Source organism: Lynx rufus, unplaced genomic scaffold (assembly GCF_022079265.1).
Source record: "Lynx rufus isolate CCGP_SWC_20201006 ecotype Redwood Valley unplaced genomic scaffold, mLynRuf1.p SCAF_10, whole genome shotgun sequence".
NCBI lineage: Eukaryota > Metazoa > Chordata > Mammalia > Carnivora > Felidae > Lynx > Lynx rufus.
In genome coordinates this window covers 14,906,113-14,932,574 of record NW_025814824.1, presented here as the reverse complement: position 1 = coordinate 14,932,574, position 26,462 = coordinate 14,906,113, and the positions used below count along the sequence as shown (strand labels likewise).

At 42.1% G+C, this 26,462-nt stretch overlaps 1 protein-coding gene across 1 annotated transcript in view; it reads right to left on the bottom strand.

Annotated features, from left to right (window-relative positions):
• Positions 1-26,462, bottom strand: part of TMC1 (transmembrane channel like 1) — a 150,281-nt gene that overhangs the window by 21,195 nt on the left and 102,624 nt on the right. The window contains exons 9-14 of the mRNA XM_047096066.1: positions 21,926-22,068; positions 17,574-17,718; positions 16,767-16,961; positions 13,849-14,028; positions 13,561-13,722; positions 6,702-6,830 (exon numbers count right to left, since the gene is read on the bottom strand). Coding sequence (XP_046952022.1) covers positions 6,702-6,830; positions 13,561-13,722; positions 13,849-14,028; positions 16,767-16,961; positions 17,574-17,718; positions 21,926-22,068 — 954 coding nt within the window. The remainder of the gene's footprint in view (positions 1-6,701; positions 6,831-13,560; positions 13,723-13,848; positions 14,029-16,766; positions 16,962-17,573; positions 17,719-21,925; positions 22,069-26,462) is intronic.

Below are 26,462 nucleotides of genomic sequence, written 5' to 3'. Positions count from 1 at the left end.
GGAGTAGACAGATGGAGGAGGTGCACATGCATAGGGCAAGGTATGAGGAAAAGGGCCACGAATGTCCTTTCCAAGCACACCACCCTCCCAGCACCTCAACGTGTTCAGCGACCTGCTAGCTCTCTGAACCCCACAGGTCAGGGAGTTTTATGGAGACTTCATCAGTAAGCATGATCTATCATTAACTCACTCTCCAGCTCCTCTCCCCTCCCTGGAGGATGGGGGAGATAGGGCTGAAAGTTTCAAGCTTCTAATCGTGGTTCGGCCTTTCTGTTGACCAGTCCCCATCCTGAAGCTATCTAGGAGCCACCAAGCATTGTCTCATTGGAACAAGCAATGTTCCCGTCACCCAGGTAATCCCAAAGAATTTGGGGGCTCTGTATCAGGAACCAGCGTCAAAGACCAAATATTGGAATAAAAGATGATCCTAGCACCTGTACCGCTTAGGAAATTACAAAGGTTTTAGGAGCTCTGCCCGGGAGCTGGAGCTGGAGACCAAAATATATATTTCTTATTTTATCACAATATCACACCTGCAGAAGTGAGAACACTTACCATCCAGCCCTTTACTTTACAGGGAAAGTCTGCCAACTTCTGAACTAGATCATTTCTAAGATCCTTTTCTAATCTAAAATCTGTAATGGGTTGAAAAATTAGATGCAGTTATTAAAGAATTGCTTCTCTGTAAACATCTTAGAAATGCACTTGAATACTATATGAGTTCAACTCAGAAAATCTCACTCCAAAAAAAAAACCAAAAACAAAAGGAGGCAAACACACATGTGCGTGCACACACACACACACACACACACACACACTCACACGCTATAAAATTCAATGCTCATTCTTTTAGAGATGTATTTAATGAAAACCTGAGATGATATTGTATTTTAAAGTTTTAAAAGCAATACTTTAATAACACAAGCATAAATCAGTTTGCAATACGTTTGCTTAATCGCCTCTAAAACATAAATAGCTTGAAGGTAAATGATGCTTGGGAAAAAATAGGTTTTCCTGAAAACTGAGAAATGAACTGATTCAAATGGGATGCATATAACAAAATCACTAAGGGCTGCTCATCCCTGATAAGACTTTTAGGGGCCAGCAAAAGCAGATCCCATTTGGATTTAGGCTGAGGTCTGTAACAGTCAAGGGATTGGAAATTATCTTGTTTTATTTCTGGACCTTGGTGGCAGGCGGGAGTCCGTCATCTGCCCACAACGAAGACAGATGGTTGTCACTGGACTGAAGAGCCATGAAAACTCATCCTCTGTCTGCAAGCTTAGTTATTTGAGACAGATCATTAACCTATGGATATTGTGGAATATCTCAGAGAGAATTCTGTCATTGCAATGTCCTGTCTGACATACAAATCTCACTTGCCCACAGCTGAAATCACTGGGTCAATGGTTCTGGGTCAATGGTTCTCAAGACTATTCTGGTCCCCAGACCAGAAGCAGCAGTATTACCTGGGAGTTTGTTAGAAAAGTAAATTTTGGGAGCGCCTGCGTGGTTCAGTCAGTTAAGCGTCGAACTTCGGCTCAGGTCATGATCTCACGGTTTGTGGGTTCGAGTCTCGTGTTGGGCTTTATGCTGACAGCTCAGAGCCTGAAGCCTGTTTCAGGCTCCCTCTCTCTGCCCCTCCCCCACTTGCGTGAGTGCTCTCTCAATAAATAAATAAATAAACAAACAAACAAACAAATAAATAAATAAATTTTAAAAAAGAAAATGAAAACTAAATTCTCCGGGACCTGTCCCAGATCAGAAATGCTGTGTTTTCACCTGCCTTCGGGGGATTCTGGTGTCTCCTCAAATATAAGAACCACTGATGTAGGACAAATCCTAGCCTCGTCTACTAGGGTGACTCAGAAAACTCGGGGCTTTGTACTTCAACCCTCATTGTCTGCACAAACACTGTCCAATGTTCAAGTGGAACTTCACATCCAGAATGTACTGTCCCTTTTCCCATGTTGTCAACCCTTCATGGGATACTCAAGACTTCTTACTGACTCCTTAGCATGGCATCTTCCTGGACTGTTAAATAATACCTCATTCCCAGCTGGAGAACATCAGTTTATTTCTAATCGGAGCCTGACGCAGAGCTCGACACAGGGCTTCATCTCACAACAGTGAAATCGTGACCTGAGCTGAAATCAAGAGTTAGATGCTTAACCAACTGAGCCACCCAGATGCCCCTCTTTCTAATTGTACATCACAGGCTTTCTTGTTAACTCCGTTCTATTGCAGGTGAACTGTCTAATCTTGGGAGTGCTTTGAGTTACCCATGTCATAGATTGGCTCATGAATTCATCATGACTTGACAGAGTCCTTGAAATTTCTAGGGTTAAGCGTTACAGTGAAAATTTAACATGACAGAAATCTGGTTGATGGCTTTGACGCTGATTCAACTGAGTTTGAGTCCTAGTTCCACCAATGATTAGGGATATGTGTTTGAGCAAATTATTAAACATCCTCTAAGGCTTATTTACTGTAAAGTCGGGGAAAAAAGGAGCTACCTCGTAGCCTTGCTGGTATGAATACATGCAATAATATGTGTAAAGTATTTTCTAGAAGTTCTGACATATAATAAGAACTACATAAGATATACTATACTATGGAGTCCACTTTTATGATCTGTCAAACATATGCCTCTCATTTATTAATAATCTTGAACCCCTTCATCAGATCTCAGGGAAACCTCTTATATTTTCCATTTATGTAAATTTAACAAGGACCACCTCAAAAATGTAACTTGAAACAAGATGCTGAGGTTTCATTTGATTGACCATGTTCTAATACCACGCTGTGTATTCAGTTCTATTTCTTCTTGCATACCTGTTACCTTTTTTATTGATGAATAGCAAAGGTAATGTTAACACAAGCTAAACTGAAAGTAAAGGGATTCTGTGTTGAACTGTTGAAGGAAACCCAAAGAGTTTACGTGAGGCTTTAGGGCAGTTGTGCCGAACCTGGGGGGCTAAAATCCCTCCTGGGAGAAACCATTCCACGTCCTATGAGTCAGTGAACACTTCGGAAACATTGAAAATTGTCTGCTCTGCTTGGAGAAGCCTTGGAAAACATTAACTTACATTACGTGCTCTAACAGCCTACCATTAGCCAGTAATTTTCGCAGCTCAGCTCATCTTTATAGGTTTGTTGTGATAATACTTCGGCCATAAATTTATAACTGGAGAACCATATGGGGTCGCTTTTCATTCAAGTTACTCTGATAAGACCAGTATATACCATTCAGCATATTTAACATAATGGCTGTGTCCTGCCCTCGTTTATTCCCTGGCGGCCACACAAGCCTAGGCAACTCACTTCGATTCATAAGCTCTCAATTTTCAGGTGTGAAATAAAGGATGTATGACTGATTGTGTCAACATTCCACCAGACATTAACATTCTGTGGCTCTCTGGAGCTGAGGCGGAAGTCCACAGAGTTTAGTCGTTACAGAAGCTGTTGTAATAAAAGTGACCGAAAGTTTGTGCTGAGAATGGAGCCTGTTTAAGATTCTCTTTCTCTCCCTCTGCCCCTCTCCCCAGCTCGGATGCTGTCTCTCTCGCTCTCTCTCAAATTAAAAAAAAAAAAAAAAAAGATAATAATTTTTTTTTTAAATAGAATAAATAAAAGTGAATGAATTTTTTAAATTCTACATTCTCTAGGACTGGGTAATTCAACGTAGAGAAATTTCTCTTAAGGAAACAATCTGTGCCTACCATTATAATTTATCTGTGAGCATATTTATCTACATACCTATAAATAAACGTAACCATAATATTTATTACCATAACTAAAAATTAGATAAAGTTTAACTGACACCCAATAAAAATTTAATCAATGCTGGGCCCTGTCTTACGTTGGTCCCTCCACTGAGAACCCTTGCTTCCACTGGACCTTTGAAATTCTGAGGCTTTCTCAAGACCGGCTCAAGGCCCTCTTCCTACAACACGCCTTTGCATTTCTGATCTCTCTCTGTCCCTCTTCCTCTCTTTCTCTTTCTCCCTCTCTTTCTGTTTCTCTCTTTCCTTTCCTCCCTCTCTCCTTTTCTCCCTCCCTCCATCCACCCCCGGAAGTCACGCAACCATTGGTTTCTTCTTTGGAATTTATATTTTCTGCTCTGTACTAATAACAAGAACTTGCGGGATCAAAGGGCAGTAAAGAGTGTGCGGGCGGGGGATGCAAATTCCATCTGCCGCCAGGCAGTGGCTTCTCACTGCAGCCAATTTCTGCCGTGTGGGAATGTGGATCTAATGTTGCCAGCCCTCTCAATATGTCACGAAAAGCAAGAAATCCATATTTTTTTTTAATATAAAACTTCCAGTTGTAAAATATGAGCTCATTAAAAAATAAATAAATAAATAAAAACCAAACCAACAAACAAAAACACTCTGTAGACAAGAGAAAAATACATATATCGGAAAGCTGAACCGAGGCATCTAGCCCAAGTGTGCAACCTCTCCTTAGGCTTACATCTTCTACATCTCTGTACCCCTATCACCCAGCACAGAGGTTTGCTCATACCGATTTGCACCTGGTAAGCACTCAACCGTGTACCCTCTCTACGTGATGGGCCAATGATAGTAGGATCCACATCGAAGATCCACCATCCACCCTTTACTGTTTAAAACTTGTTTTGATATTGGGCTTCTTTCTAAAGAGCCTTCCAAAAGTAACAGGGGAACAAAGTCTCTGTGACCTAAGACAGGAACTCGTCTTTTTTCCTGTACTTTGTACTAACCCAAGAGCACCATCAGCACTCAATAAATAATAAATTACAGTCGTTTAATTACAGCTTTTATGCATCCAGGTCATGTTTTATTGACTTCATATTTGAAGCAAAATTTTCTAGCGCTTAAGAAGAAAGCAGTAAGGGATAAAAGGCAAGCATAAGCCAAGCAATGGCCCAAGAAAAGAATGGCAATTTTTACGTCAGCCTCAGAAGAGCTGAATCAGACAGGGAAAATAGAAATGAAACCAAGCCAGCTGAATACCTCATAGCACAGCATCCTTGATCCATAGCATTACCTCACTGGAGTTCACCAAAGAGCATTACCTAACCACTTCTGGCCCGTCCCAGAGGCACTTTCAGTGAGGGTGGCAGAGATGACCTACTCACCAAAGGTACAATCTCAAAGTCAGAGAGCCACGCTGAGGATCCAGGCTAGTGTCTTGGAAACCGTTCTGAGTATAGGATTTGTCCCGGAGACTAGAGGGCATGGGACTGAGGAGAGGGCAGCAGAAAAGGAGACCCCTCCTCCAGCCAGGGGAGAAACAGCATTGGCTCCGCAATACGAAGCCAGAACTGACCCCATGGGCACGTCCCTGGAAGCAGGCAGAATTCTGTCAATTGGTGGCGTTGCCTTGATGGTGTTAGAAAGCAGAGGTTCGACACTGAAGCAGACAGTCAACATATAATGCCTGCCACGTGACAAGCATAGTTCTAAGCCGAGAGGTCAAAGCTTCTGTTTTTACAGGGCTTTCATTCAAACTGTGAGAGATAGGTTATAAGGTTGTTTTTAAAAGGAAATGTCAGATAGTCATACATCCTATGAAGAAAATTAAGCAGGGTGTTGAGACAGAGTGCCTGGTAAGCTCTGTTAGATGGGAAGGTCAGAGAACAGCTCAAAGGAGGTGACATGGTAGCTGAGTCCTTAATGACAAGAAGGCATCAACCGCACCAAATTCTAGGAATCTGCACCCTATAGGGAGAAACAGCTAGAGCAAATGCGAGGATCATCTTGTGTTTGAGCATAAGAGAGAATTCCCTAGTGTGCGGACTTTGTAAAGCAAGAACAGAATTGGTAGAAGACGAGCTCAGAGAGAAGTAAGAAACAGATCCCATAAGGTATCGAAGGCCTTGGAAAGGGATTTGGAATCCATTTTAAGTACTTATAAGCCATTGGAGGATCTAAAGCAAGTGATTACAGTCAACCCTTCAGGTCATAGTTCCCGAGATGACTGTTACACTTGCAAAAGAGGGACAGCGGTCACCTGACAAGGTGGTAGACCAAGAGTGATGTGTGCCCTGCTGCTGCCCTTGAACTTTGCGGGGGGCACCTGGGGTTTAGCGTAGAGGGTGAGCTGGGGAGGGAGTCAGAGAAACTTGCACTGTTGTTGTGGGGCAGGAAATCATCTTGCCAGAGTTCAGAGCTCAGGTTCACCACTCGCCAAAGCTCTATCAGCACCCTGGGCCTTCCTTGAAACTTCCACATCTCCCTGCTCGTGTCTCTGCTGAGCTCTCATTACCCCGCGAGCTTTATGAAATTAGCACCATATTTGCTGAATTCTTTTATCCGTCAATGCACTGCACAGTAACTGTCCAGGACTCTGTTTTGTAGAAACAAAGGAATCAACAGAATGTGCAGTTGATACACCCATCTTGCCTTGCTTCTAGAAATGTCGGCAAGCTTCAAGGGGAGGGGGCTGCCTATGGGTCCCAGATCGATTGAGTTCACCACATTCACAGAAAGGTTGAGTTCCGCTGCTTTAGCCATCCCGGGCTAATTTTACCAGAATGTCCGAAATCATGACACTCCTGTCTGAAACCCTTCTGAATCAGAACTGTATTCCCTGGTCTTCATTATTAATGTCTTACAGGTGGCCCCACCTTCTAAAGTCTTTTTCTTGCATTGTGTGTGCAAATGATAATCCACAAAGGAATAATCTGATAAGAGAAAAGTGAATATCATACTTACATATCCATATTCCAAATCCCAGCACCAACAGTAATTGCAAAACCTCACAAAACATGCCCTGAGAAAGTCCCCAACGAGGATTGTGACATAAGTGGTCAGAACATCAGAAACGGTCAGCCGCACAAATTCCTGTTGGGATATTAGCCAGATTAAAACGAGCATTTCTCCTTTCAAATGGCCCTAAGTGTCGACATCAGGTTTGTTCTGTTTCTGCATAGTATTAGCTTAGAAACCACAATGAATAGTTAAAAAAAAAAAAAAAAAAAGGCCTATCTAGCAAGTGAAGACTATTTCACCCTTATTTTCTTAGTCTAAAAATAATTGTCTCAACATTCCAAAGCCACGGTATCGAAAGTCTTCTTACTGGGAAACTTTTATAGGTATGACATAAGAAATGAAACCAGGAATATATTGACCACATGTTAGTTTAAGACTTTAATCTACCAAACAGCAATATTTATCGAGTTAAAAAGACACACTGGGAAAAGTACTGGCAGCAAATGTGACACAGGATTAGTTTGTCTAATGTGTTAAAAATGTTTATAAGTCAGGGGCACCTGGGTGGCTGAGTTAAGCATCCAAACTCCCGGTCTCTCGATCTCTGCTCAGGTCATGATCTCACAGTTTGTGGGATGGAACCCCGTGTCAGGCTTTGCACTGACAATGAGGAGCCTGCTTGGGATTCTCTCTCTCCCCCCCGCCACACCCCCCCGCCCCTGTCGCTTGTCTGCTAGCTTTTTCTTTCTCTCAAAATAAATAAATAAACATTTTAAAGATAAGATAAGATAATTAGTGAGAAAGAATTTTCTCGTGGGGCAAAGAACCATTTGAATAGCAGTCATTAGGTGAATTTCCAGCCTCACACATCAGAGCTATGCTTCCCGAAAATTGTGTACCACCTCCAGGATTCTTGGTATGTCCAAGTACCACACGGAATAGAATTTATCTCCTACTTCTTTTAACTTTAATATCCCTTGTTCTTAAAAGATAACTACTACTCTTTTAAACATAATCTGCCATAAGTAGTAGTTAACTACAATACGGATGGAACAAAAGCAAAAACTATGATATTAAACACTTTAAAATACGAACTTTAAAACTTAGCGTTAGTTTTCACCACCAGCAATGCCTGTGACAAGGGCCTGGAGGCCAGCAGTATATTTTGGGAAGTGTTGTGAGAGAACAGGAGTGGAGGTTGGGAAGAATGAAACAGAAGGAAGGAGAGCTTTGGCCCAAGAGCATGTTAAAATCACGTGAGTCTTACCCTGCTGGGCACCCACCTGGAAGCCTTGAAAGCCATATAGAATAAGCCTCCGAACTGTCCGTGCCAGAGACAGAAGGGAGACATATTGAACCGGCACCCCCCCCCGCTAGTCAAGGGTGGCCCCACGTGGAATGATCACCCCACCCCGTGACAGCACAGAAACTTGGAGGGTGATGCAGACGGCTGAGTTGAAATGCTACCAGGTAACCGGGATGCGCAGCTGTTTGGGGCAGCAAGAGCCGGAGTAAAAAGTGGACCAAGAGAGCGTGGGGTTCCTGCGGGCTCTGGAAGTTTCTGTATAATCCGACTGCTGTGTAGCTCCCCATATGCTTCTGGTATTGCTTTTCGCCTCTTCTTCACTCCAGCCCCACTGGCTTTCCTTGAGAGCCTCAGTCTCCATACTTCTTCAGACCACAGGGCCTTCGCCTGTGGTCCTCACTCCACTCAGTCATTCTCACTTCACTTCTTGACTCAGTTTACACACCAACTCATATACATCACTACAGCATCCCTGAGTGGGGAGAGTTTCACTCCCCTCGGTGACAAGGGCAAGCCTCTCTGTACAAAGTTCTCAGATTCTTTGCATTTCATCGTCACCCACGTAAATTCGCAAATTTGGCAAAATTATTCAAGAACATCGTTTTCACAAGGGCAAGGAACCAGCCCACCTTTATGCCCAATGTACCCCTAGTATCCAGCACGATGCCTGCTTCTCAGCGGCTGCTCGATAAACACAGAATGAATGATTGGGTGATAGTAAATTCCTGCAGTTATTTCCGGCCACAACTTTTCCCTTCCCTGTTCTGATTCTCCTTTTCATTCCCCAACCAATTTGAGTTCAGGCTCCAATGACTAGTATCAATCAGAGGGAGGCGAGGAGGGATATTTTTTTGGCTTGCACTGCCAGTCAGGAGGGCCTCCTCAGGTAAGAGAAAATTTCAGAGCGGTTTTGAAGTTCCTACATGTTCCTAAACATCCTCACCCAATAACTGAAATCCTACTGTTCCTGAGCAGCGTTCTGTCACCTAAAATACCGGAAGTGCCTGGGTGGCTCAGTCGGTTAAGTGTCCAACTCTTGATTTTGGCTCAGGTCATGATCTCACAGTTCGTGGGTTCAGCCCTGCATTGGGCTCTGGGTGGAGGCTGCTTGGGATTCTCTCTCTTCCTTTCTCTGCCCCTTCTTTCTCTCTCTCTCTCTCTCTTTCTCTCTCAAAAATAAATAAATAAACATTAAAAAATGTACCAGAAGAAGATCCAAACATTATACCGAGACATAAGAATATTTATTCACCAACCATTAGAAGAAAACAATGCTTGGGGTGCCTGGGCAGCTCAGCCAGTTAAGGGTCTGACTTCGGTTCGGGTCATGATCTCCCCGGTCCGTGAGTTCCGTGAGTTCGAGCCCCGTGTCGGGCTCTGTGCTGACAGCTCAGGGCCTGGAGCCTGCTTCAGATTCTGTGTCTCCCTCTCTCTCTGCCCCACCCCTGCTTGCGATTTGTCTCTCTCTGTCTCTCAAAACTGAATAAACATTAAAAAAAAAAACCAAACAATGCTTTATAAGAGAATCCCCCAAACAGTGGCTCAGCTCACCTCAGGGGCACGTCCAATCCCAGTTCTAGCATGTTAGTCAGGATGGGAGCACACTCTCCACACAGGGGCCCCGTTGAGCACCACACCTCACACTTCACAACTTAACACTCAGTCAGTTAAAATGTCTAGGCGGCTTGGATCAGTAAACCTAAGAGTCATGAGTAGATAACAGGAACACCATAGACAAGGGGCATCACAGAGGACCACAGACTCTAGAACTCTAGACGTCCCATAGTAGGACCTTGGAGAGTATGTGTTGATGTTAATTATGTTCCTAGGGACAATTCAGCACTATGGGTAAGGATGCAAACTCTACCCAGACTATATGGGTTAAACGTGGGCTCCCATCATTGACGTCGTTTAAGAGCTTGAGCAAATTTATTTTACTTTTTTGGGTCCCAGTCTCCTTAACTATAGAGATAATAGAGATAATATGATTTATCTCAAAGGATAATTTCAAAATGCAAGGAGACAGCGCTGAGCACATCAGAGCCATTCAATAAATGCCAGACCTTGCTGTTGCTACATTTAGCTGTTGGCTGCTTTCTCCTTCCCCAAAATGCAGACCTCAGTATATAGCTTCAAAGAGCAGTCTCCCAAGGAGGGCTTTGCTGCCTACCCATCAAATACAATTGGAAATGGGACTAAGTGGCTACATCTTGAGATTCCCTGGAGGGATAAAGGAGCCACAAAATCATCTCATATCCAAACTCAAAGAGAGGTTTGAGTCTTACATCATCCTTAAGGAAACAAAGCAGAGGGGATCCATGGAGGAGAAGAGGAAATATCTGGAATGTTCTGACGGAACAAAGAATGAGCCTTTGGGGTGTGTCCCCAACATTACATGCAAAGTAGATGCCTCTACTATTTCCCCTGGAGTCACTATTTTTAAGGAGTTAAAAGAAATGTTTCTAGGTGCATGGATACAGATATTGATCTCGTAAAGACCAGACTTTCCAGACTTTTCACGGTTTTTATGTTCCCTGTGTTCTCTTTGTCCCCATGGACTCTACCTCCCTCATCAATAGTCTATTCAGAACCACAACCTCATGGGCCATCTCCTGCAGACTTTCCCTCAAGTGCTAAAGGTCCTTCTTAAAGAAAGGAAGGTGAATGAGAAGGGGGCAGTAAGGCAATATAATTAAGCATGAAGATGGGATTTAAAAAAATTTTTTTTTTGCGCAGGGGAGGGACAGAGAGAGAGGGAGACACAGAATCAGAAGCAGGCTCCAGGCTCTGAGCGGTCAGCACAGAGCCCGACGCGGGGCTCGAACTCACAAACCGTGAGATCATGACCTGAGCTGAAGTCGGTCGCTCAACCGACTGAGCCACCCAGGCGCCCCAAGATGGGATTTTTTTTAAAAAGATCAAGACAAGTAGCATGGTCCCCAGAAGAGTGAGACAAGTGACTTTTCCTTTATTTCAAGTCAGTCTGTGAGGAACTATTGCAGAATCTTCTGCATAATCAGAGACATAAGTAGCCTCCTAGATTGCATTGGCATTCCTACCTAATTAATCACTTTCTCTTCCCCAGAAGTGAGAAGCCTCAATCATATTCTTTTTTTTAATGTTTATTTACTTAATTTTGAAAGAGAGAGAGAGAGAGAGAGAGAGAGAGAGCGTGTGTTCATGCACAAGAGGTGCAAAAGCGGGGGGGGGGGGCGGGAAGAGAGAGAGAGAGAGAGCCCATGCTGGACTCCATCTCATGGGAACCATGAGATCATGACCTGAGCTGAAATCAACAGTCAGATGCTTAACCAACTGAGCTATGCAGGCGCCCCGCCTCAATTTTATTCTTTACGGTTCGTTCTATCAAGACTGTTAAAAAGGGTAAATTTCTTAGTCCACATGCCAGTCTGCGTTCTGGGATATATAAAACAAAACATTTCCAGCTCTTTGAGTTTGTGCAAGAAACTTATCTTCCCAAGTTTTTCATTTCTTTCAACTTTAGCTGCAGAGTCAAGGAGCAGTGTCCATGTGATAAGATTTGTGTTAAGCGCCGTGACCAGACTTCGCTTCAAGACCCTTGGAATCCAGAAACCTGTGTACTGCTGTGTGTTCATTTCCCATTGCTGCCATGACAAATTAACCACAAACTTAGTGGCCTAAGAGAACACAGATTTATTTTCTTACAGTTCTGGAGGTCAGAGGTCTAAAATCAAGTTGTGGGCAGCAGGAAGGAGTCTGTTTCCCCTCCTTGTTCAGCTTCTGGAGGCTGCCTGCATTCTTGGGCTCAGAGCCCCCTCTCTCCATCATTAAAGTACATCTCTCCAAACTCTTCCACGGTCACATCTGGTTTTTCTGATTTTGACCCTTTTGTCTCCACTTGCGATTTCATCAGGTCCATCCACATAATCCAGGATAATTTTCTTATTCCAAAGCTCATCACTTAATCACATCAGCAAAGTCCATTTTACCGTGTAAGGTAATATAGTCATAAAGACTCCAGTGATTAAGACACAGACGTCTTTGAAGGTCCATGATCCCATCTACCCACACCTCGGATCACCACGCCTCTCTACTAAGTAAAGGCAACCTTCACTTCACTTCACTCCATTTCATTTCATTTCATTCCATACATAATATGTGCTATAAACATGTATGGAATGTGCATGTCTAAGAATTGAGTATTTAATAAAATGTAACTGGAAAGGGAGTTTATCTGGCCCCCTGAAACCTTAAAAATAAAATAAAATAAAATCCTTAATCATGCCATACTTTTTGGACACAGTCTTTGAGGATGTGTGTCTAGCATCATACACATTTTTCTTAATTTTTTCCCCCACAATTGAAATCACAGTTGATTGGCTTAAGTCTGATGAGCATCTAATTGAGCATGACGGTATCTAATGATATCCACTTTTGTTTATTTTTTTAATTAATTATTTATTTATTTTTAATGTTTTATTTATTTTTGAGACAGAGACAGAGTGCGAGTGACAGAGGGGCAGAAAGAAAGGGAGACACAGAATCCGAAGCAGGCTCCAGGCTCTGAGCTGTCAGCAGACCCCCACGCGGGGCTCGAACCCACAAACCACGAGATCACCACCTGAGCCAAAATCAGAGGCTAAACCGAAAGAGCCACCCAGAAGCCCCTACCCACATATGTTTAAATTATATTAGCTTTATAAGGTTAACACTAACTTTTAATTTTTCCTTTTATATTTCCAAAAATAAGTACACAGCAAAAAAGGGCTCAAATAATTCCACAAGACCATGTTACTGCTGAAACTGAACTCTGGTCCAACAGGCAGGCAGACTCATGATGACATATTTAAAAATACCTCTTCATCATCCATGAACCAAAGCCCAAAATCGGTTTATGAAATTCACATTAAAATTAAAGGCTTTTCAAAGTAAAAAATGGATCTGTATAGAAGTAAGACATGTGCAACAGTTTATCGTTGTTGCTTTTGCTTCGTGTGGTTTCCTCTATTGGACAGAAAGCCATGTGATGCCTTACTTCTTTTCTCTGGTAAAATAATAGTAGTGTTGGACTGGGGCCATTTACATAATTATCATGAAAGCAACTGGCCTAAAATAGCATTTCCTTTAATACTTAGGGGACAAGTATCTGACAAAAGTGGACATTCCTGAAATGAGTATTAGTGTGTGCTCCCAAAAGAATCTTTTTTCATGGAAAACAGGTAATGATAGGTAGAGTTCCATTTAAATATTCACTTGAGCCTGTATCCAAATCTAGGTGCTTTATTATGACACAAATGGAAAATAAACATCTCCTCACACCACTTAAAAATATCCTTTCTTTGTACACAACTGTAAAAAAAGGTGTAAAAGTAGTACTTACCTCAAAAATGGCTGTGAGGACTGCATGAGCTAATAGATATGAAACTCACAACCAGCACGTGGTAAGCATTCAATAAAGCTTAGGTATTTTTTTTTTATTAAGCAATGAAAACGATAGGCCACACTTATGAAAAGGAATAATTGATTCTGCTCTTTTTTAAGCCATTAATTGTCATCCACTTGTGTTTGTGACATTACCTGTCCCACCATTGTTTCCCAGCAGGGTCCTCGAGGTACATCTGCAGGGTGCACGAAAAAAGGTGGTCCAGTGCTATTTCCAGAGAGTGATGCATTATAGGCCTTGATCATGTTGGCTTCCCAGAGGGTAATATTGGCCTTTACCAGCTTCTCTTCTTCAATCTTGGGAGCAAAGTGATGCACACAAAAATGGAGACAACACAGATTTCAAAGGCATTTGTAGCAATCCGGAGACAGGGAATTGTAATAACACTCTGATGCCAAGAACAATCCAGATACAAGACTCACCTTGTTGTTAATCTCATCCATCAAGGCAAGAATAAATACGTACAAGTTGCCTAAGAGTAGAGCAAAAATGCGTCCCAGTAGCCATTTCAGCGCAATTAGAGGATGGTAGTCTTCCAGTTCAGCAAATAAGTCAAACAGGGTTGGACAGAACATCCCCAGGAGGGACATGACCATGTTCATCTACAATGAGACACAATGAATCAACTAAGTTAATGGTATTTTTAAAAATATTATTGCTTTCCTCCAGAATTTTGCAAGATTTCAGCTAGGTTTCCTTTATCTTTTATAAGATTAAAGAAGATTATCTTATGCATCTTTAAATTTTGATCTTCATAAAACAACAAAGACATTATTCAGCCCCCATTCTCGAGATGTACTTGTGTATGAGCTTGTGTATGTGCCAGTAATAATAGTCTGTTTCCTGGTATAATGAGGGAAGTAATTTACATCACGCTCTATCCAAAGAACACAAATTGTTCTGCCTGAGAACTGATTCTGACATGGTCATACACTTTGCAACAAGATTTCCAAAGGAAATGGAAAATGGTCTGCTTGAGGAATGAGGTCCAAACTGGAACTACTCATTTGACAATTACCAGTTTATGGGCTGGTTGAATCAGTTAGAATAAATGAGCTCCCTGAGATGGGCTCAAGACTAAATACTGAATTCTGGGGAATACATACTATTAGGAGCAAAAAAAAAAAAAAAGGTAATGGGTTTATCTAAGAAAACAGGACATTCAGAGAAACAAAAGGAGAACACACAACACGATGTTATCACAGCCAAGGTAGGAAAGTTGCAGAACTGGTTTATAGTCCCAGTGTGTGTGTGTGTGTGTGTGTGTGTGTGTGTGTGTGGGAGTGTATGAGAAAGAGAGAGAGAAAATATATGAAAAGTAGCAAATGTCTGACACCCTTACAATTGCCATATGAGGCTAAATTAAATCAGGGAAAAGAATCCAGTGCATGTACCACTTTTTTGATGGGGAAATAGCCTCCTTAAATGAAAAAAAGATTTCTGGTAAACCTTGGCAATGGTCTTTCCCAAATACCTGTTTCAGGACTGTCACCACTAAACATTTCCTATTTCCCACTTCTTGACTCTATGTTTTGAAAGATTGTAGCTACCAGACTGTATTTATAGTATTTTTAAAAAATATTTATTTATTTTTGAGGCAGGGAGGGGCAGAGAGAGAAGAAGACACAGAATCTGAAGCAGGCTCCAGGCTCTGAGCTGTCAGCACAGAGCCCGACAGGGGGCTCGAACTCATGAACCATGCGATCCTGACCTGGGCTGAAGTCAGACGCTTAACTGACTGAGCCACCCAGGTGCCCCACTACCAGACTGTATTTAGAAAATAATTGTCAATGTGGTTTTTCCCATTTGTATTAAGAACATTATAGGAGCATGACCATGAGGAGCATGATATCATTTCAGCCTAAAGTAAAAACTTGGTAGACCCCGTGCTACCTGTTACAAGGTCAATTTAAATCCTGTTTCAGCAAATTAATCCCCATTACTACCTTGGCTGGCCCTGAGGACTTTAGGGGTAAAATGGCTGTTAAACAGACTCTTACACAAAGTGACCCTTCTAATGAAGGTCATTGGTTATGACCTTTACTGTGGTTCATTTATACAAAAATATGATCAAATATGAACCATGGACCAAAGTGGCATGATAATTTTGCCTGTGATAGCAACTATCACAACCGTAAGAAGAAACTTTGACAGCAAGCTTAATAAATGCTTTGAGGTTCTCCCCTGTTTTAAATAAATAAAATCACTCTACCTAAAGAAGTCTGTACAGTTATAGTCTCTTAAATGTATGGTCTCCCGTCTCTAGTGCTACCAGTTCTGAAATACCTAGAACGTTTTGGAACCTTTTTTTGTAAAGAGGTTATCTTATATCTTGTCCAAGTATTTCTTTCTAGGAAATACTATGCTTATAAAGGCTTTCTTAATCTTTTTGGTCTCCCAGGCTTTGTAGAAGTTTTGGTGTGGGAAGTCGACACTTCCAACAGCCTAAATCTATATATGTTTTGAAAATGCCCAAGTTTCAAATGATGCCGCATCATATTCCAGAACGTTTTATGAAAGGGAACAGGCCTTAGCAGCAACACATAACCAATGATTTCCTTATTCTCAACATCTAAATTTCCTTATTCTAAATGTCTGACCTCCTTCCTGTGGCCCGCTAAATGGGTAGATATCCTGAAGATAAATCACAGGCATATTTAATTCCAGGCAAAGAGCTGGCCCTCCTTATTTGAATATCTTTTGAAAGGGGAGGAAATAAGGCAAGGGGAGGAGAAGGTGGTAAATGTGAGGTTAGGCTGCTAGGGAAAACCAGAGAGAATTCCAGACTTTCCCAAGGTGCGGGAGGCAATCTGAATGTTTCCAATGAGCTAAATATAGGATGAGCTAAATATAGGAACCACGGGCTCTATCATCGCTGCTTCAAAGAATTCAAGCAATAATTGGATCTTTCAGAGACAGGTGCAGAGTCAACAGAGAAAGAAACATGGAGTCATGGAAGGACATTGGCCTTGAAATAAAGATTCCTAAGTTTTAAGTCACTCTTCTCCATGGTTCCGTGACCTTGAACACATCTCCTCCTCTCCTGACACTCATTAACGGCATCTGTAAAATGTACTGGTGGGAATGTATGTGTTCTAATATCTCTCCCAACTCTAACTTTCCACAAAGTCACAAGACGCAAAAAAGATAGCAGACAGTAGACAGATTTGGAAATAAGGCTGGAATAGAGTGAAAATGTGTGACAGGGCTATTTAACTGTCAGGGCAGTGTGGAGAAGACAGGTAAACGATGGCCTTATTTAATGTTCCACCATAGAAACATAACCCACACAATCTCAAATGTCAGGTTCTAAGCACATAAAAAGCATGCAGAGACGAACTTCATTCTTTTCCCACCACCCAAGGGTGTCAGGATCTTGCTGTGCAAATTCCTGGGATCGCTTCACAGCCCAAAAGATGAGGTATCCACTCCCTCCAAGTGTTAGAAACACGAAGAAGTTAGCAAGAAACCTCAGGAATCTGATCAAGTGGACGTTTTCTTCTACTTGGGCTGCTCTCTCCTCTATGATAGCTTCCTGTACCCAAGCAAAACAGAAAAAGAAAGATGTGTCCGAGTTACAAAAAAGTATCATAACCTCAGAAAATATTCTGCAAACATCAGAACATGAGAAATGAAAATCTTTGCTCTACCTGGGATTCCACAAACCAGGTGAATATCGCCAGCAAGTGAGGACAAGTGAGAGAATGAACGACGAATTCTTACAAACTCTGATTGGTCTAATGCTGAAACAACCTTCTTTCTAAATTATTTTCCAATAGCGTGTTTTTAAAGCTACAAAAATAATACTTCAGAGTCATTTTAAATATCGAGCTAACCTATTCCTGTAAATAATTATGAGCATCGTCTATTATTTAAACTACCTGGTTCTGATTACTAACGGTCTCCTGTTTCAAGTCAATGGCAGTATTTTTATTACCAAATTTAGAGAAGAAATCGTGCCATCGTGGGTCATCAGATATTTTGCAATCCCAATCAGAACAATGCCCGGATCCTGCTAGGCTGAAATAATGAGTTGCTCTTTCTTTTAATTGTCAGGATATTTCGTTCACTTTATAAACCATAGAGAGTGGCTACAGTTTTACTCTGAGAAATACAGAGGAGTGGCTCTTGAAGTTGATGTGTTTACCTTAAAGTTCATGGTGATGGAATTGAATTTGTTGTCTGCTGTTTCTGGATTGCCAATCAGGTAGTCCCAGCTGGTGAATACCTTCCAGCTGAAGTTGAAGGTGTTGTCATCACCACCCCCATCGTCCCCGATATTTTTGGTCATCCTGTAAAAACAGGGAGTTTAATCCAGCCCCCAAAATACACACAGAAAGGGAGAGGGTGGGCAGTGGTAAAATACTAGTTATAGGGAAACTTGAGAAGCAGTATCCCAAAAGCATGTATTTTCAAATGAAGTTTGCTCATATCACCAGAAAATCAGTTTATTTTTAAATTTTGGTTTTGTTTTACTTTTCAAAACTGTTCATTTTCCAGGACTTTCGGGATCAAAAGACTATGAAGCATTGATGATTTTACCAATTAAGCAGGTTTTATAAAAATATATATATTTCTCTTATTTTCCTCCACTGTTTTCATAGCATCTTATACTTGGTTCTTAATCCTCTGTGGGATAAAGATCTCTTTAGAAATCTGATGAAAATCAATGGGTCCCTCCCCCGGGGTGGGGGGCGTGGGCAAGGGGCAGGTGGAGGTGGGAATATGTGTAGACTCAAACTGCTCTACCCAGTTTTAACTTATTTCCAGATCCCCCTGAAGCTAGGGATGAGCTAACCCAGGGCACAGCAGCTCCTGCATGTATCCAATTCCCCCCCCCCCAGAATCTCTTCCCAAAGAACAGATGGAATGCATGAAATTTCTCCATACTATACAACTCTTGAACAAAAATCAAAATTCTTATACACACACACACACACACAATTCTTATACAACCTTAGTGCCAACTTGTTACGTATATTCTAATCTATGTATTCTAGTATATATAAATCACTGATTGGAATATATATATATATTTTTTTTTTCTTTGTGTGGTTTTTGTTTTGTTGCGTTTTGTTTTGTTTTTTCTCGGAGAACTTTAAATGCATTTACTTACAGTTTATTTCAGTGGTTAGAGATCTATATTCCACTCACTCCACTTCCTTTTTTCCCCTTATTACTATAAATAGCAAAATTAAAATTTCATATGATACATATTATAAAATGATCCCAGAAGGTTTTGGTTTTGTGAATGTTATAGTGATATAGAACCAAAAAGGAAAGAAACACAATGACATAAAGCTGACATGATAGGAAGACAGGCATCTCTGAGGTCACCCACATTCAGCTCCCCTTCTTTTTAAAACATTTTTTAATGTTTATTTATTTTTGAGAGAGAGACAGTGAGAGTCAGGGAGGGCAGAGAGAGAGAGAGAGAGGGAGACACAGAATCCAAAACAGGCTCCAGGCTGTCAGCACAGAGCCCGACCTGGGGCTCGAACCCATGAACTATGGGATCATGATCTGAGCCGAAGTTGAACACCCAACTGACTGCGCTACCCAGGTGCCCCTCAGCTCCCCTTCTTAGAGAGGTTTATATATTTTAAATGAGTTAATGTGTTATGAAAAAAAACTGAAAACAATTATCCTTTTCATCAGTCTATCACTTTATCCTTTGAAATTGTGTTTCGCACATTACCATATTTGTCCATTCTCAAAAACTGGGCAAAAGGTCAAGGTAGTTAGTATTATTCTTTTTTCACAGATGGGGAAGCTAAGGGTTTACATTATGAAGTGATTTGCTGGACGTTATTCAGCAGTTAGCCACAGAGGGAGGTCAAAGGCTTAGGTCTCTTGGGTCCCTCTGGTGCCCAAGCTAGGACTCCAAGAGATCCGTCGAATCACATAAAATGCTTTTTTGAAGGTCAAAAGGTGTTGAAATCAAAGATTCCCAATGGTTTAACCTAGAGAGAAAATTATTTGTTTGATTAATATGCCACGATCCATTTCTGTGCTGTCGCTGAGGAAAGGGCAGGGCCTCAGGTAAACATCTAAGCTTTGAATGGAGCTTCACTGGCAAAATTGTGTAGCTGAGACAGCCTTCCAGATAAGGGAGCGTGAGCTACACCAACAAATCGGGAACACCTAGTGTGCGGGAATCGACAAAAAAGGGAGTGGGATGCTGAAACGAGTAAGGAAAGATCCCAAACACAAACTGCTTGTAGCATATTTTTGTTGAGAGGCAACCCACATATCTATAAAACGTTCCATGGACAGCTCTATCCCTTGCCCGTAGAGGGAAAAAGTGTACATACCTATGAAAATTCTTCCCTTTTCAAGAAAGCTATAGTTTTGAACTACTGTTTCTATGAGAAGCAACCTTAACCTATCATTGGCTTTTCTGAGAGGTTGTATCTTTTTTTTTTTTTTTGAGAGAGAGGGAGGGAGGGCACAAGTGAGTGAGGGGCAGAGAGAGAGAGAGAGAGAGAGAGAGAGAAACCCAGGAAGGACAGAGAGAGAAGCAGGGTTCCACCTGAAGTGGGGCTCAAGCTCATCCAGTGTGGGACTTGAACTCACAAGCCATGAGACCATGACCTAGGCCAAAGTCAAATGTTTAATGACTGAACGCCCCAGGTGCCCCTTTGTGAGGCACCCCCTTTGTGAGAGGTTGTAGAAAGTAACTGTTGCTGTAATGCCTTTGTCCAGGGTTTTATACTGGACTTCCTGCATTGGACAAGTTTATATCTCTGTTTACATGCTGAGGTTACTTGGTCATTTTGTGGATGTATATAAAGGTTTTTAATAAATCAAATAAATGCTTCCCTAAATCCTAAGCCAACAGGGTCACTACAATGTAGCCTCTGCTAAAATGAAAGTCAGGAAGGGAAAGGGGATTGAAAGGCAGGTAGGAAGCAACTCTCTAGAAGCTCACAGGATAAGCCCATTACAGATGGGGGGTGGGGAATTATAGTAAGCAGTATACTATACTAAATAGCATGGATTACATTCTTGAGAAAGAAGAAATTGAGGCAAATATTTGACTGCAAAGGATAACATATATATTATATCCATAGATATAATATATATGTTAACTGTATATTGGCCACAACTTCTGTTTTTTCCTTAGTTTACAGACTGTTACTTCAACTGAGCATCACGAGAGCAAGAACTTTATTTTGCTCACCATTAAATCCTCAGGCACTGAGTAGCTCCCTCTGCCCAGATTGCCCGTAACAATTGCTCAATTTTTAAATAACTGAATAAATATATGAATTGTGATTTGGGAAATCAAGTTAGCAATTGACTGAAGGACCAACATAGAAACAATACTCCTGAGATCTCTGGAATGTAACTGGCGCCCCTGATTTTAATTTTTCCAAATCAGAATGGTTAAAAGACCAGAAATAGCATAGATTTTGGAATGTGGTAATACTTTATTAGGTAGACAGACACCTTACACTTAGGATCTCTGATTGCATTTGGACAGGTAGATCAATATTTGGAAGTGAGGTCTACATTAAGGCTTTCTTCAAGTCCTCTCAGGACTTGAAAACTAAATAGGAATAGTGTTCTCCAGTGGAACCAGTAAGTTTGACAGACAAGGCACAAAGCGTGTCACGGACCCTTCCAGAGAGCCCCTGCACCGGGTGACACGGACCCTCAGGCAGGGGTCCTTTCCCGCAATGAAACAAAAGGCCAGTTCACCTTGTTCATGGTCAAATAAAAGGGCCGGGACATTAATTGAGATGTCTTGAGACTTCTAAGCTAGCTCAGAGAACTAGTCGGAGGGTTACATAGATGGCTCAAAGCCCCAGATGGCTTTAGTCGGTTTCCGCAATGTCTTTGAACAGGGTGTTACACATATATTGCAGGCAGGGGGGAAAATGAATGGCATCATTATCACTTCTCCAATGAAAGTCTTCTCCATGCTCTAATAAATGTTCTTCCAAGATAAACCATGATTCTGCAGTTCATCATGATGGTCGCATTGGGCCCCTTCGTTTTTGCTGTCTTAACACAACTGATTTTTTTTGGTTGAATGACTATTCTGTTTTTGTTTTGTTTTGTTTTGTTTTGTTTTGTTTTGTTTTGTTTTGTTTAATGAACAGAGAACGATTTCTGCCTATTGAGCTGATTCTGCAACGTGCAAACTTCTCTGCACACAAAAACAGGGGCCAGCAGCTGTTTCCCTGTCTTGCTTGCAACATTGATCCATACCTTGAAATCCAAAGAGGCAATCTCTTCAAAAGATGCTTAAACGCAGGGTAGGTGTGCAACCCCGTGAGGTGATCCAAAGGCCTGTACTTGAGTTCACCCCTTTTGTTCTGGGGATGTCATAGTCTAACAGTAGCGTCGATATTAAAACTACATTTTATCTCTTACCGACTCAATATCCTCTAGGTACAAAACAGAATAAGAATTATATCCAATTCTGAAATTAATTCTTCCCTTTGATTCTAGACATCATTGCTTGCTTCCCAAGAGACCAATAAAACTTACGCTTTAAGGACAACCAGAAAGCTGTATCCAATGCTCATGATCCCCACCAGAAAATAGGAGAGCGGCAGCCTGAAATTCATCCATCCAATTGTTCGTTTATTGTCATAATAGCCATAAAAGAGGATGGAATATTGCGCCAAGCCCTAAAATCCAACAACAAAGCCACTTAGCAGATGTTACGAAGAACAACTCAAAGAAAAAAAGATCGACTTTTAAGAGAAACAGCAAAATGGCATGAATTTTCCAACTTGGGAGTTGAGCCCTATTGTTTTTGCCTCGTAGAGCAAATGTCTCCACTGCCACGTTGATTGGCAAGGCTCTTGATTTACTAGAGCTTCAGGGACTTCTAAATAGGCCAAATTTTTAACCGAATACAGGCTTGCTCGGCTGTGGAGCCATTACCGTGAAATGCCCATTGATTGAAACATCAAAACACACTTCATGGTGTCATTAGATTTCCAACGTGAGGAGCCTACTGCACATTTGGGGAGGATCTGAGATGTGCTTCCTCAAAGTGTGGTGGCAGGTGTCCACTTCCAGTCACCTGAGCCACAGTTAGATTGCTTCTTCTTGAACTACAGAGGCAGTGAGTGGCTCAGCTCACACTGAGCAAACCTGTAGAGCAGGTGAGATGTCATGGGAACCGATCTGCATAGCCTTGTACGCATCAAGACCATGAGAGCATTCTTCCATAGCAAGCATGTTCAGTCACGCCAAGCCATGCTCTTTCCTTACCATTATCTGCCAGATAATTGGAATCGCCATCTCCCAAGGCTACCTGAGTGACCCTCTTTCTACTCAGAACATTGGCATATTCTGATGCTCTTTCTTTTATCATGGTGTTCATCTTTCTCTCCTCGAATTCACTGTGTTTTTCACTCCCAGCTTTGAAGCGTGTTTCTGTATCACTGCATATACACTTCCCCAGCTTCCTTCTAACTTCTGTGGCAAGAAGTTAAAATTACTATGTTTTGTGAAGTGAGACAGTAATCACTTGCCAGAGGCTTCCTCTGGAGATCAAGTGAGTCACCCTTGAACCTTGGAAAGTCCAACTGGCTACCTTTAACATCATTTATCCGCAGCCAGGGACTTGAAAGCCCATTACTGAAGAAGACAGAAGTGGGGAACAAGGGTGGAAGAGGAGGAGGAGGAAATCCCCTGGATGCCAATTCCCAGAGGAAGATTGAAGAGAAGCCATTTAGAAAATTGCCTTAAACGAAGATCGTGCCTGGCTCAAAACAGAGGCCAACAAAGATCTGGAATAATGATTGCTTTCAAAATTTGCAGCAAGTCTATGTCCCAATACTGTGTAAGAATTCGCAGGAAAAAAAAAATAGGAAAAAATAAAAATAGGAAAAAAATAGCCAAAAAATCTCAGAGGAGCTCATGAGTTTCCAAGAGGGTCAGCATGGAATGAGAGAGACGTAGGTAAAAACTGAAGGACTTCCCTGCACCACCCCTGCCTGTTGTCTGCATTTTTTCAGCTCAAGAAAAAAGAAATCTGACCCAAAAGAAAATCTGGGACTAAAGAACTAGTAGAAACCTAGGGGAGCCTGGGTGGCTCCGTCGGTTAAGCATCCAACTGTGGCTCAGGTCGTGATCTCATGGTTCATGAGTTCAAGCCCTGCATCGGGCTCTATGTTGACACTCGGAACCTGGAGCTTGCTTCGGATTCTGTGTCTCCCTCTCTGCTCTGCCCCCGCTCGTGCTGTGTGTCTCTCTCTCTCAAAAATAAATAAACATTAAAAAAAATTGTTTGAATAATTAAAAAAAAAAAAGGAACCAGTAGAAACCTCAAATTGAGGAAGCAAATGGGCTAATCTCTGCCCAAGATAAGAAACCACATAGAGAGGGACTGATCAACTGCCCAAGACCCAGAAATAAGGCCAGGAAAATAATCACTGGCAGGATCTCTGCACCTAGTTCAATGATATCTTTTTGTTTCATACTCATCTAGTTCAGGGCTCTGCTTCCTCTCAACTATTTGATTTTTAAGTTTATTCACTTATTTTGGGAGAGAAAGCATGAGCAGGGAAGGGGCAGAGAGAGAGGGAGACAGAGAATCCAAGCAGGCTCTGTGCTGTCAGCACAGAGCCCAACGTGGGGCTCAGTATCAGGAATTGTGAGATCACGACCTGAGCCAAAATCAAGAGTTGGATGCTTAGCTGACTGAGTCCCCTGGGCACTCCCAGTCAATAACTTTTGCTGAGCATTTAGTATTTGCCAAACACATTTCCTCATCTCACAGAATGCTCGAAAGAACCCTCTGGCGTTGTTATGGTTAGGGCCAATGGTTTTCCTCCACTCTTGGTGTTGCCTTCCATGTGGGGAAGATCCGTAAATGTAACACTCCCAGATCCCCCTTACTTCCTTCTCCTCCCCGGGAGAGGAGAAACCAGTCTGATAACAAAGCATAGATGAAGAAATGGGGATGATGCAGGCCACCTCTCTTCCCCATCCAGAGACAGCACACGTGGTGCTCTACCCCGGGAGGGGGCGTCCTGTTGTGCTCTGGAGCTGCTGGGCAGAAAGTTCTGGCTATGAAGTGCACTTGCCCATAAAGAGATGCCACCATCTTTAAAATCAGCCTTAGCAATAATAAAGCTGACATGTTGACCTCCACCCATCTAAGGCTTTGTCTTATTTCTGGTTATCTCACAACCTGGTTAAAGAAGGTAGGGGGTGTTATTTACCATGACTCCCCCACCCAGCAAAGACTCAATAGCCCTATTGCTACTTTGGGGACGAAGAAACTGAGCTTTATTTTTTTTAATGTTTATTTATTTTTGACAGACAGAGTGTGAGTGGGGGAGGGGCAGAGAGAAGGGGGGAGGGACGGAGGATCTGAAGCGGGCTCCACACTGGTAGCAGCGAGCCTGATGTGGGTCTCAAAATCAGAAACCATCAGACCTTGACTTGAGCCAAAGTTGGACACTCAACTGACTGAGCCACCCAGGTGCCCCAAGAAACTGAGCTACAAAGAGGTGAAGTAGCTTGTGCGCACTTACATAACCAGTAAGTGACCGTCTGAACTTGAACTGGGTCTGATTCAAATCCATACACTTAATGACTGCTGTGCTGTACCGCTTCTCCCACACTTCGCTTTCTACCCCTTGTGTCACGCTAGGGCCATACCTTTCCAGCAATGCAAAGAAACAAGAAACCCTACCAACTTAGCCGGGCCTTTTGACCTACACCCTTGGATGGATCCACGTTGGTGCCAGGACCTCTGGAGAAGGACCTGAACACCCCTCCCGAAGATTTCAAAGGGCCTCATCTTCACGTCCTTAACCATCACAACCTGACATCTTTTTCTAGTTCATAATGACAGTACTGGGATTAAAAAACACCTCCAAAACAACACGAAAGGCGAAAGTGGATACATAACAAACATCTGGTGAGCCTGTTAGGTTAGCACAATAGCTACTGGGGCAGCTGGCTCCTCTGGTGTATGTACCATTCAATGGCTGGCACTTCATACATATTAAATGGCAAGCAAAAGGCATAGGTTTGTAGTTGTTTTTTTTTTTTCTTCTTCTTCTTTGGAATCCTGATTATTTCACAAAGGTTTCTTCCATTTGCCTATCACTACTTAAGCAGCCAAGCATGTAAATGAAAGAGGCACTATTGAAGAACACAATTTTAAAAAGCTTTTTCCAAGTCATCTTAGTGGCATATTGAAGGGTGACTTTAAACAACCCTCCCCTTCCACCCCGTGGGCCCCCCACACTCCACACATCTTTCCTTTTCCCTTCAAACTCCAACGGCAGACATCTGGAAGTGACTAAAATAGCAACGACTCCTAGCCTAGCCAAAGTTCTATTCAGTTTCCATGTCAGCGCGCATGGCTTTCCCTGTGGGAGCACTCTCCCACCCCAAAATCTGTGACAGAGAAGCCACAGTCAGAGCCAAGTTTCAAATGAGCACGAACCATTCCCGTCCAACTCTGGGTTCTATGCTTGCACATCGTCTATTAAGCTTCTAATTTCTGTTTGAATGCTGCAGCTGGTCTAGGAATCAACTCATGTATTTGTTTATCTAACTAACTCTGAGAATTTACTATTTCCCCAATACTATACATTGATGGAGTAACCTATCCCTAAAGGGGATGGCGGATGCCCCCAACAACACTCTGCATGCAAAATATCCCCTTCGTAAGGATCTGTCACCTGAAATTACATTAGAGCTCCACCCCTTTGGCGTTTCTCATGACTACAAATAAATACCCACTGGGAAACATGACATTCCATCCCTGGGATGGGAAATGAATTTCATTGGCCTTAGCAACTCTTTATAGTTGGTAGTAACCGTCAGACCACTATTTTGTAAAAACAAACAAACAAACAAACAAAAAAACCAGAAAGAAGAAAAAAGAAAAGAAAAGAAAAAGAAAAAAAATTCTTAAATTCAAAACTAGTGGAAGGGAAGATATGATTTCTGACCATGCCTGCTGAAGACATGTGAAGGGAGAGTGGCACCAGGTGTGTGTGTGGGGGGGGGGGGGGTATTTCTACCATTCCCTGTATTGTTACCAGTC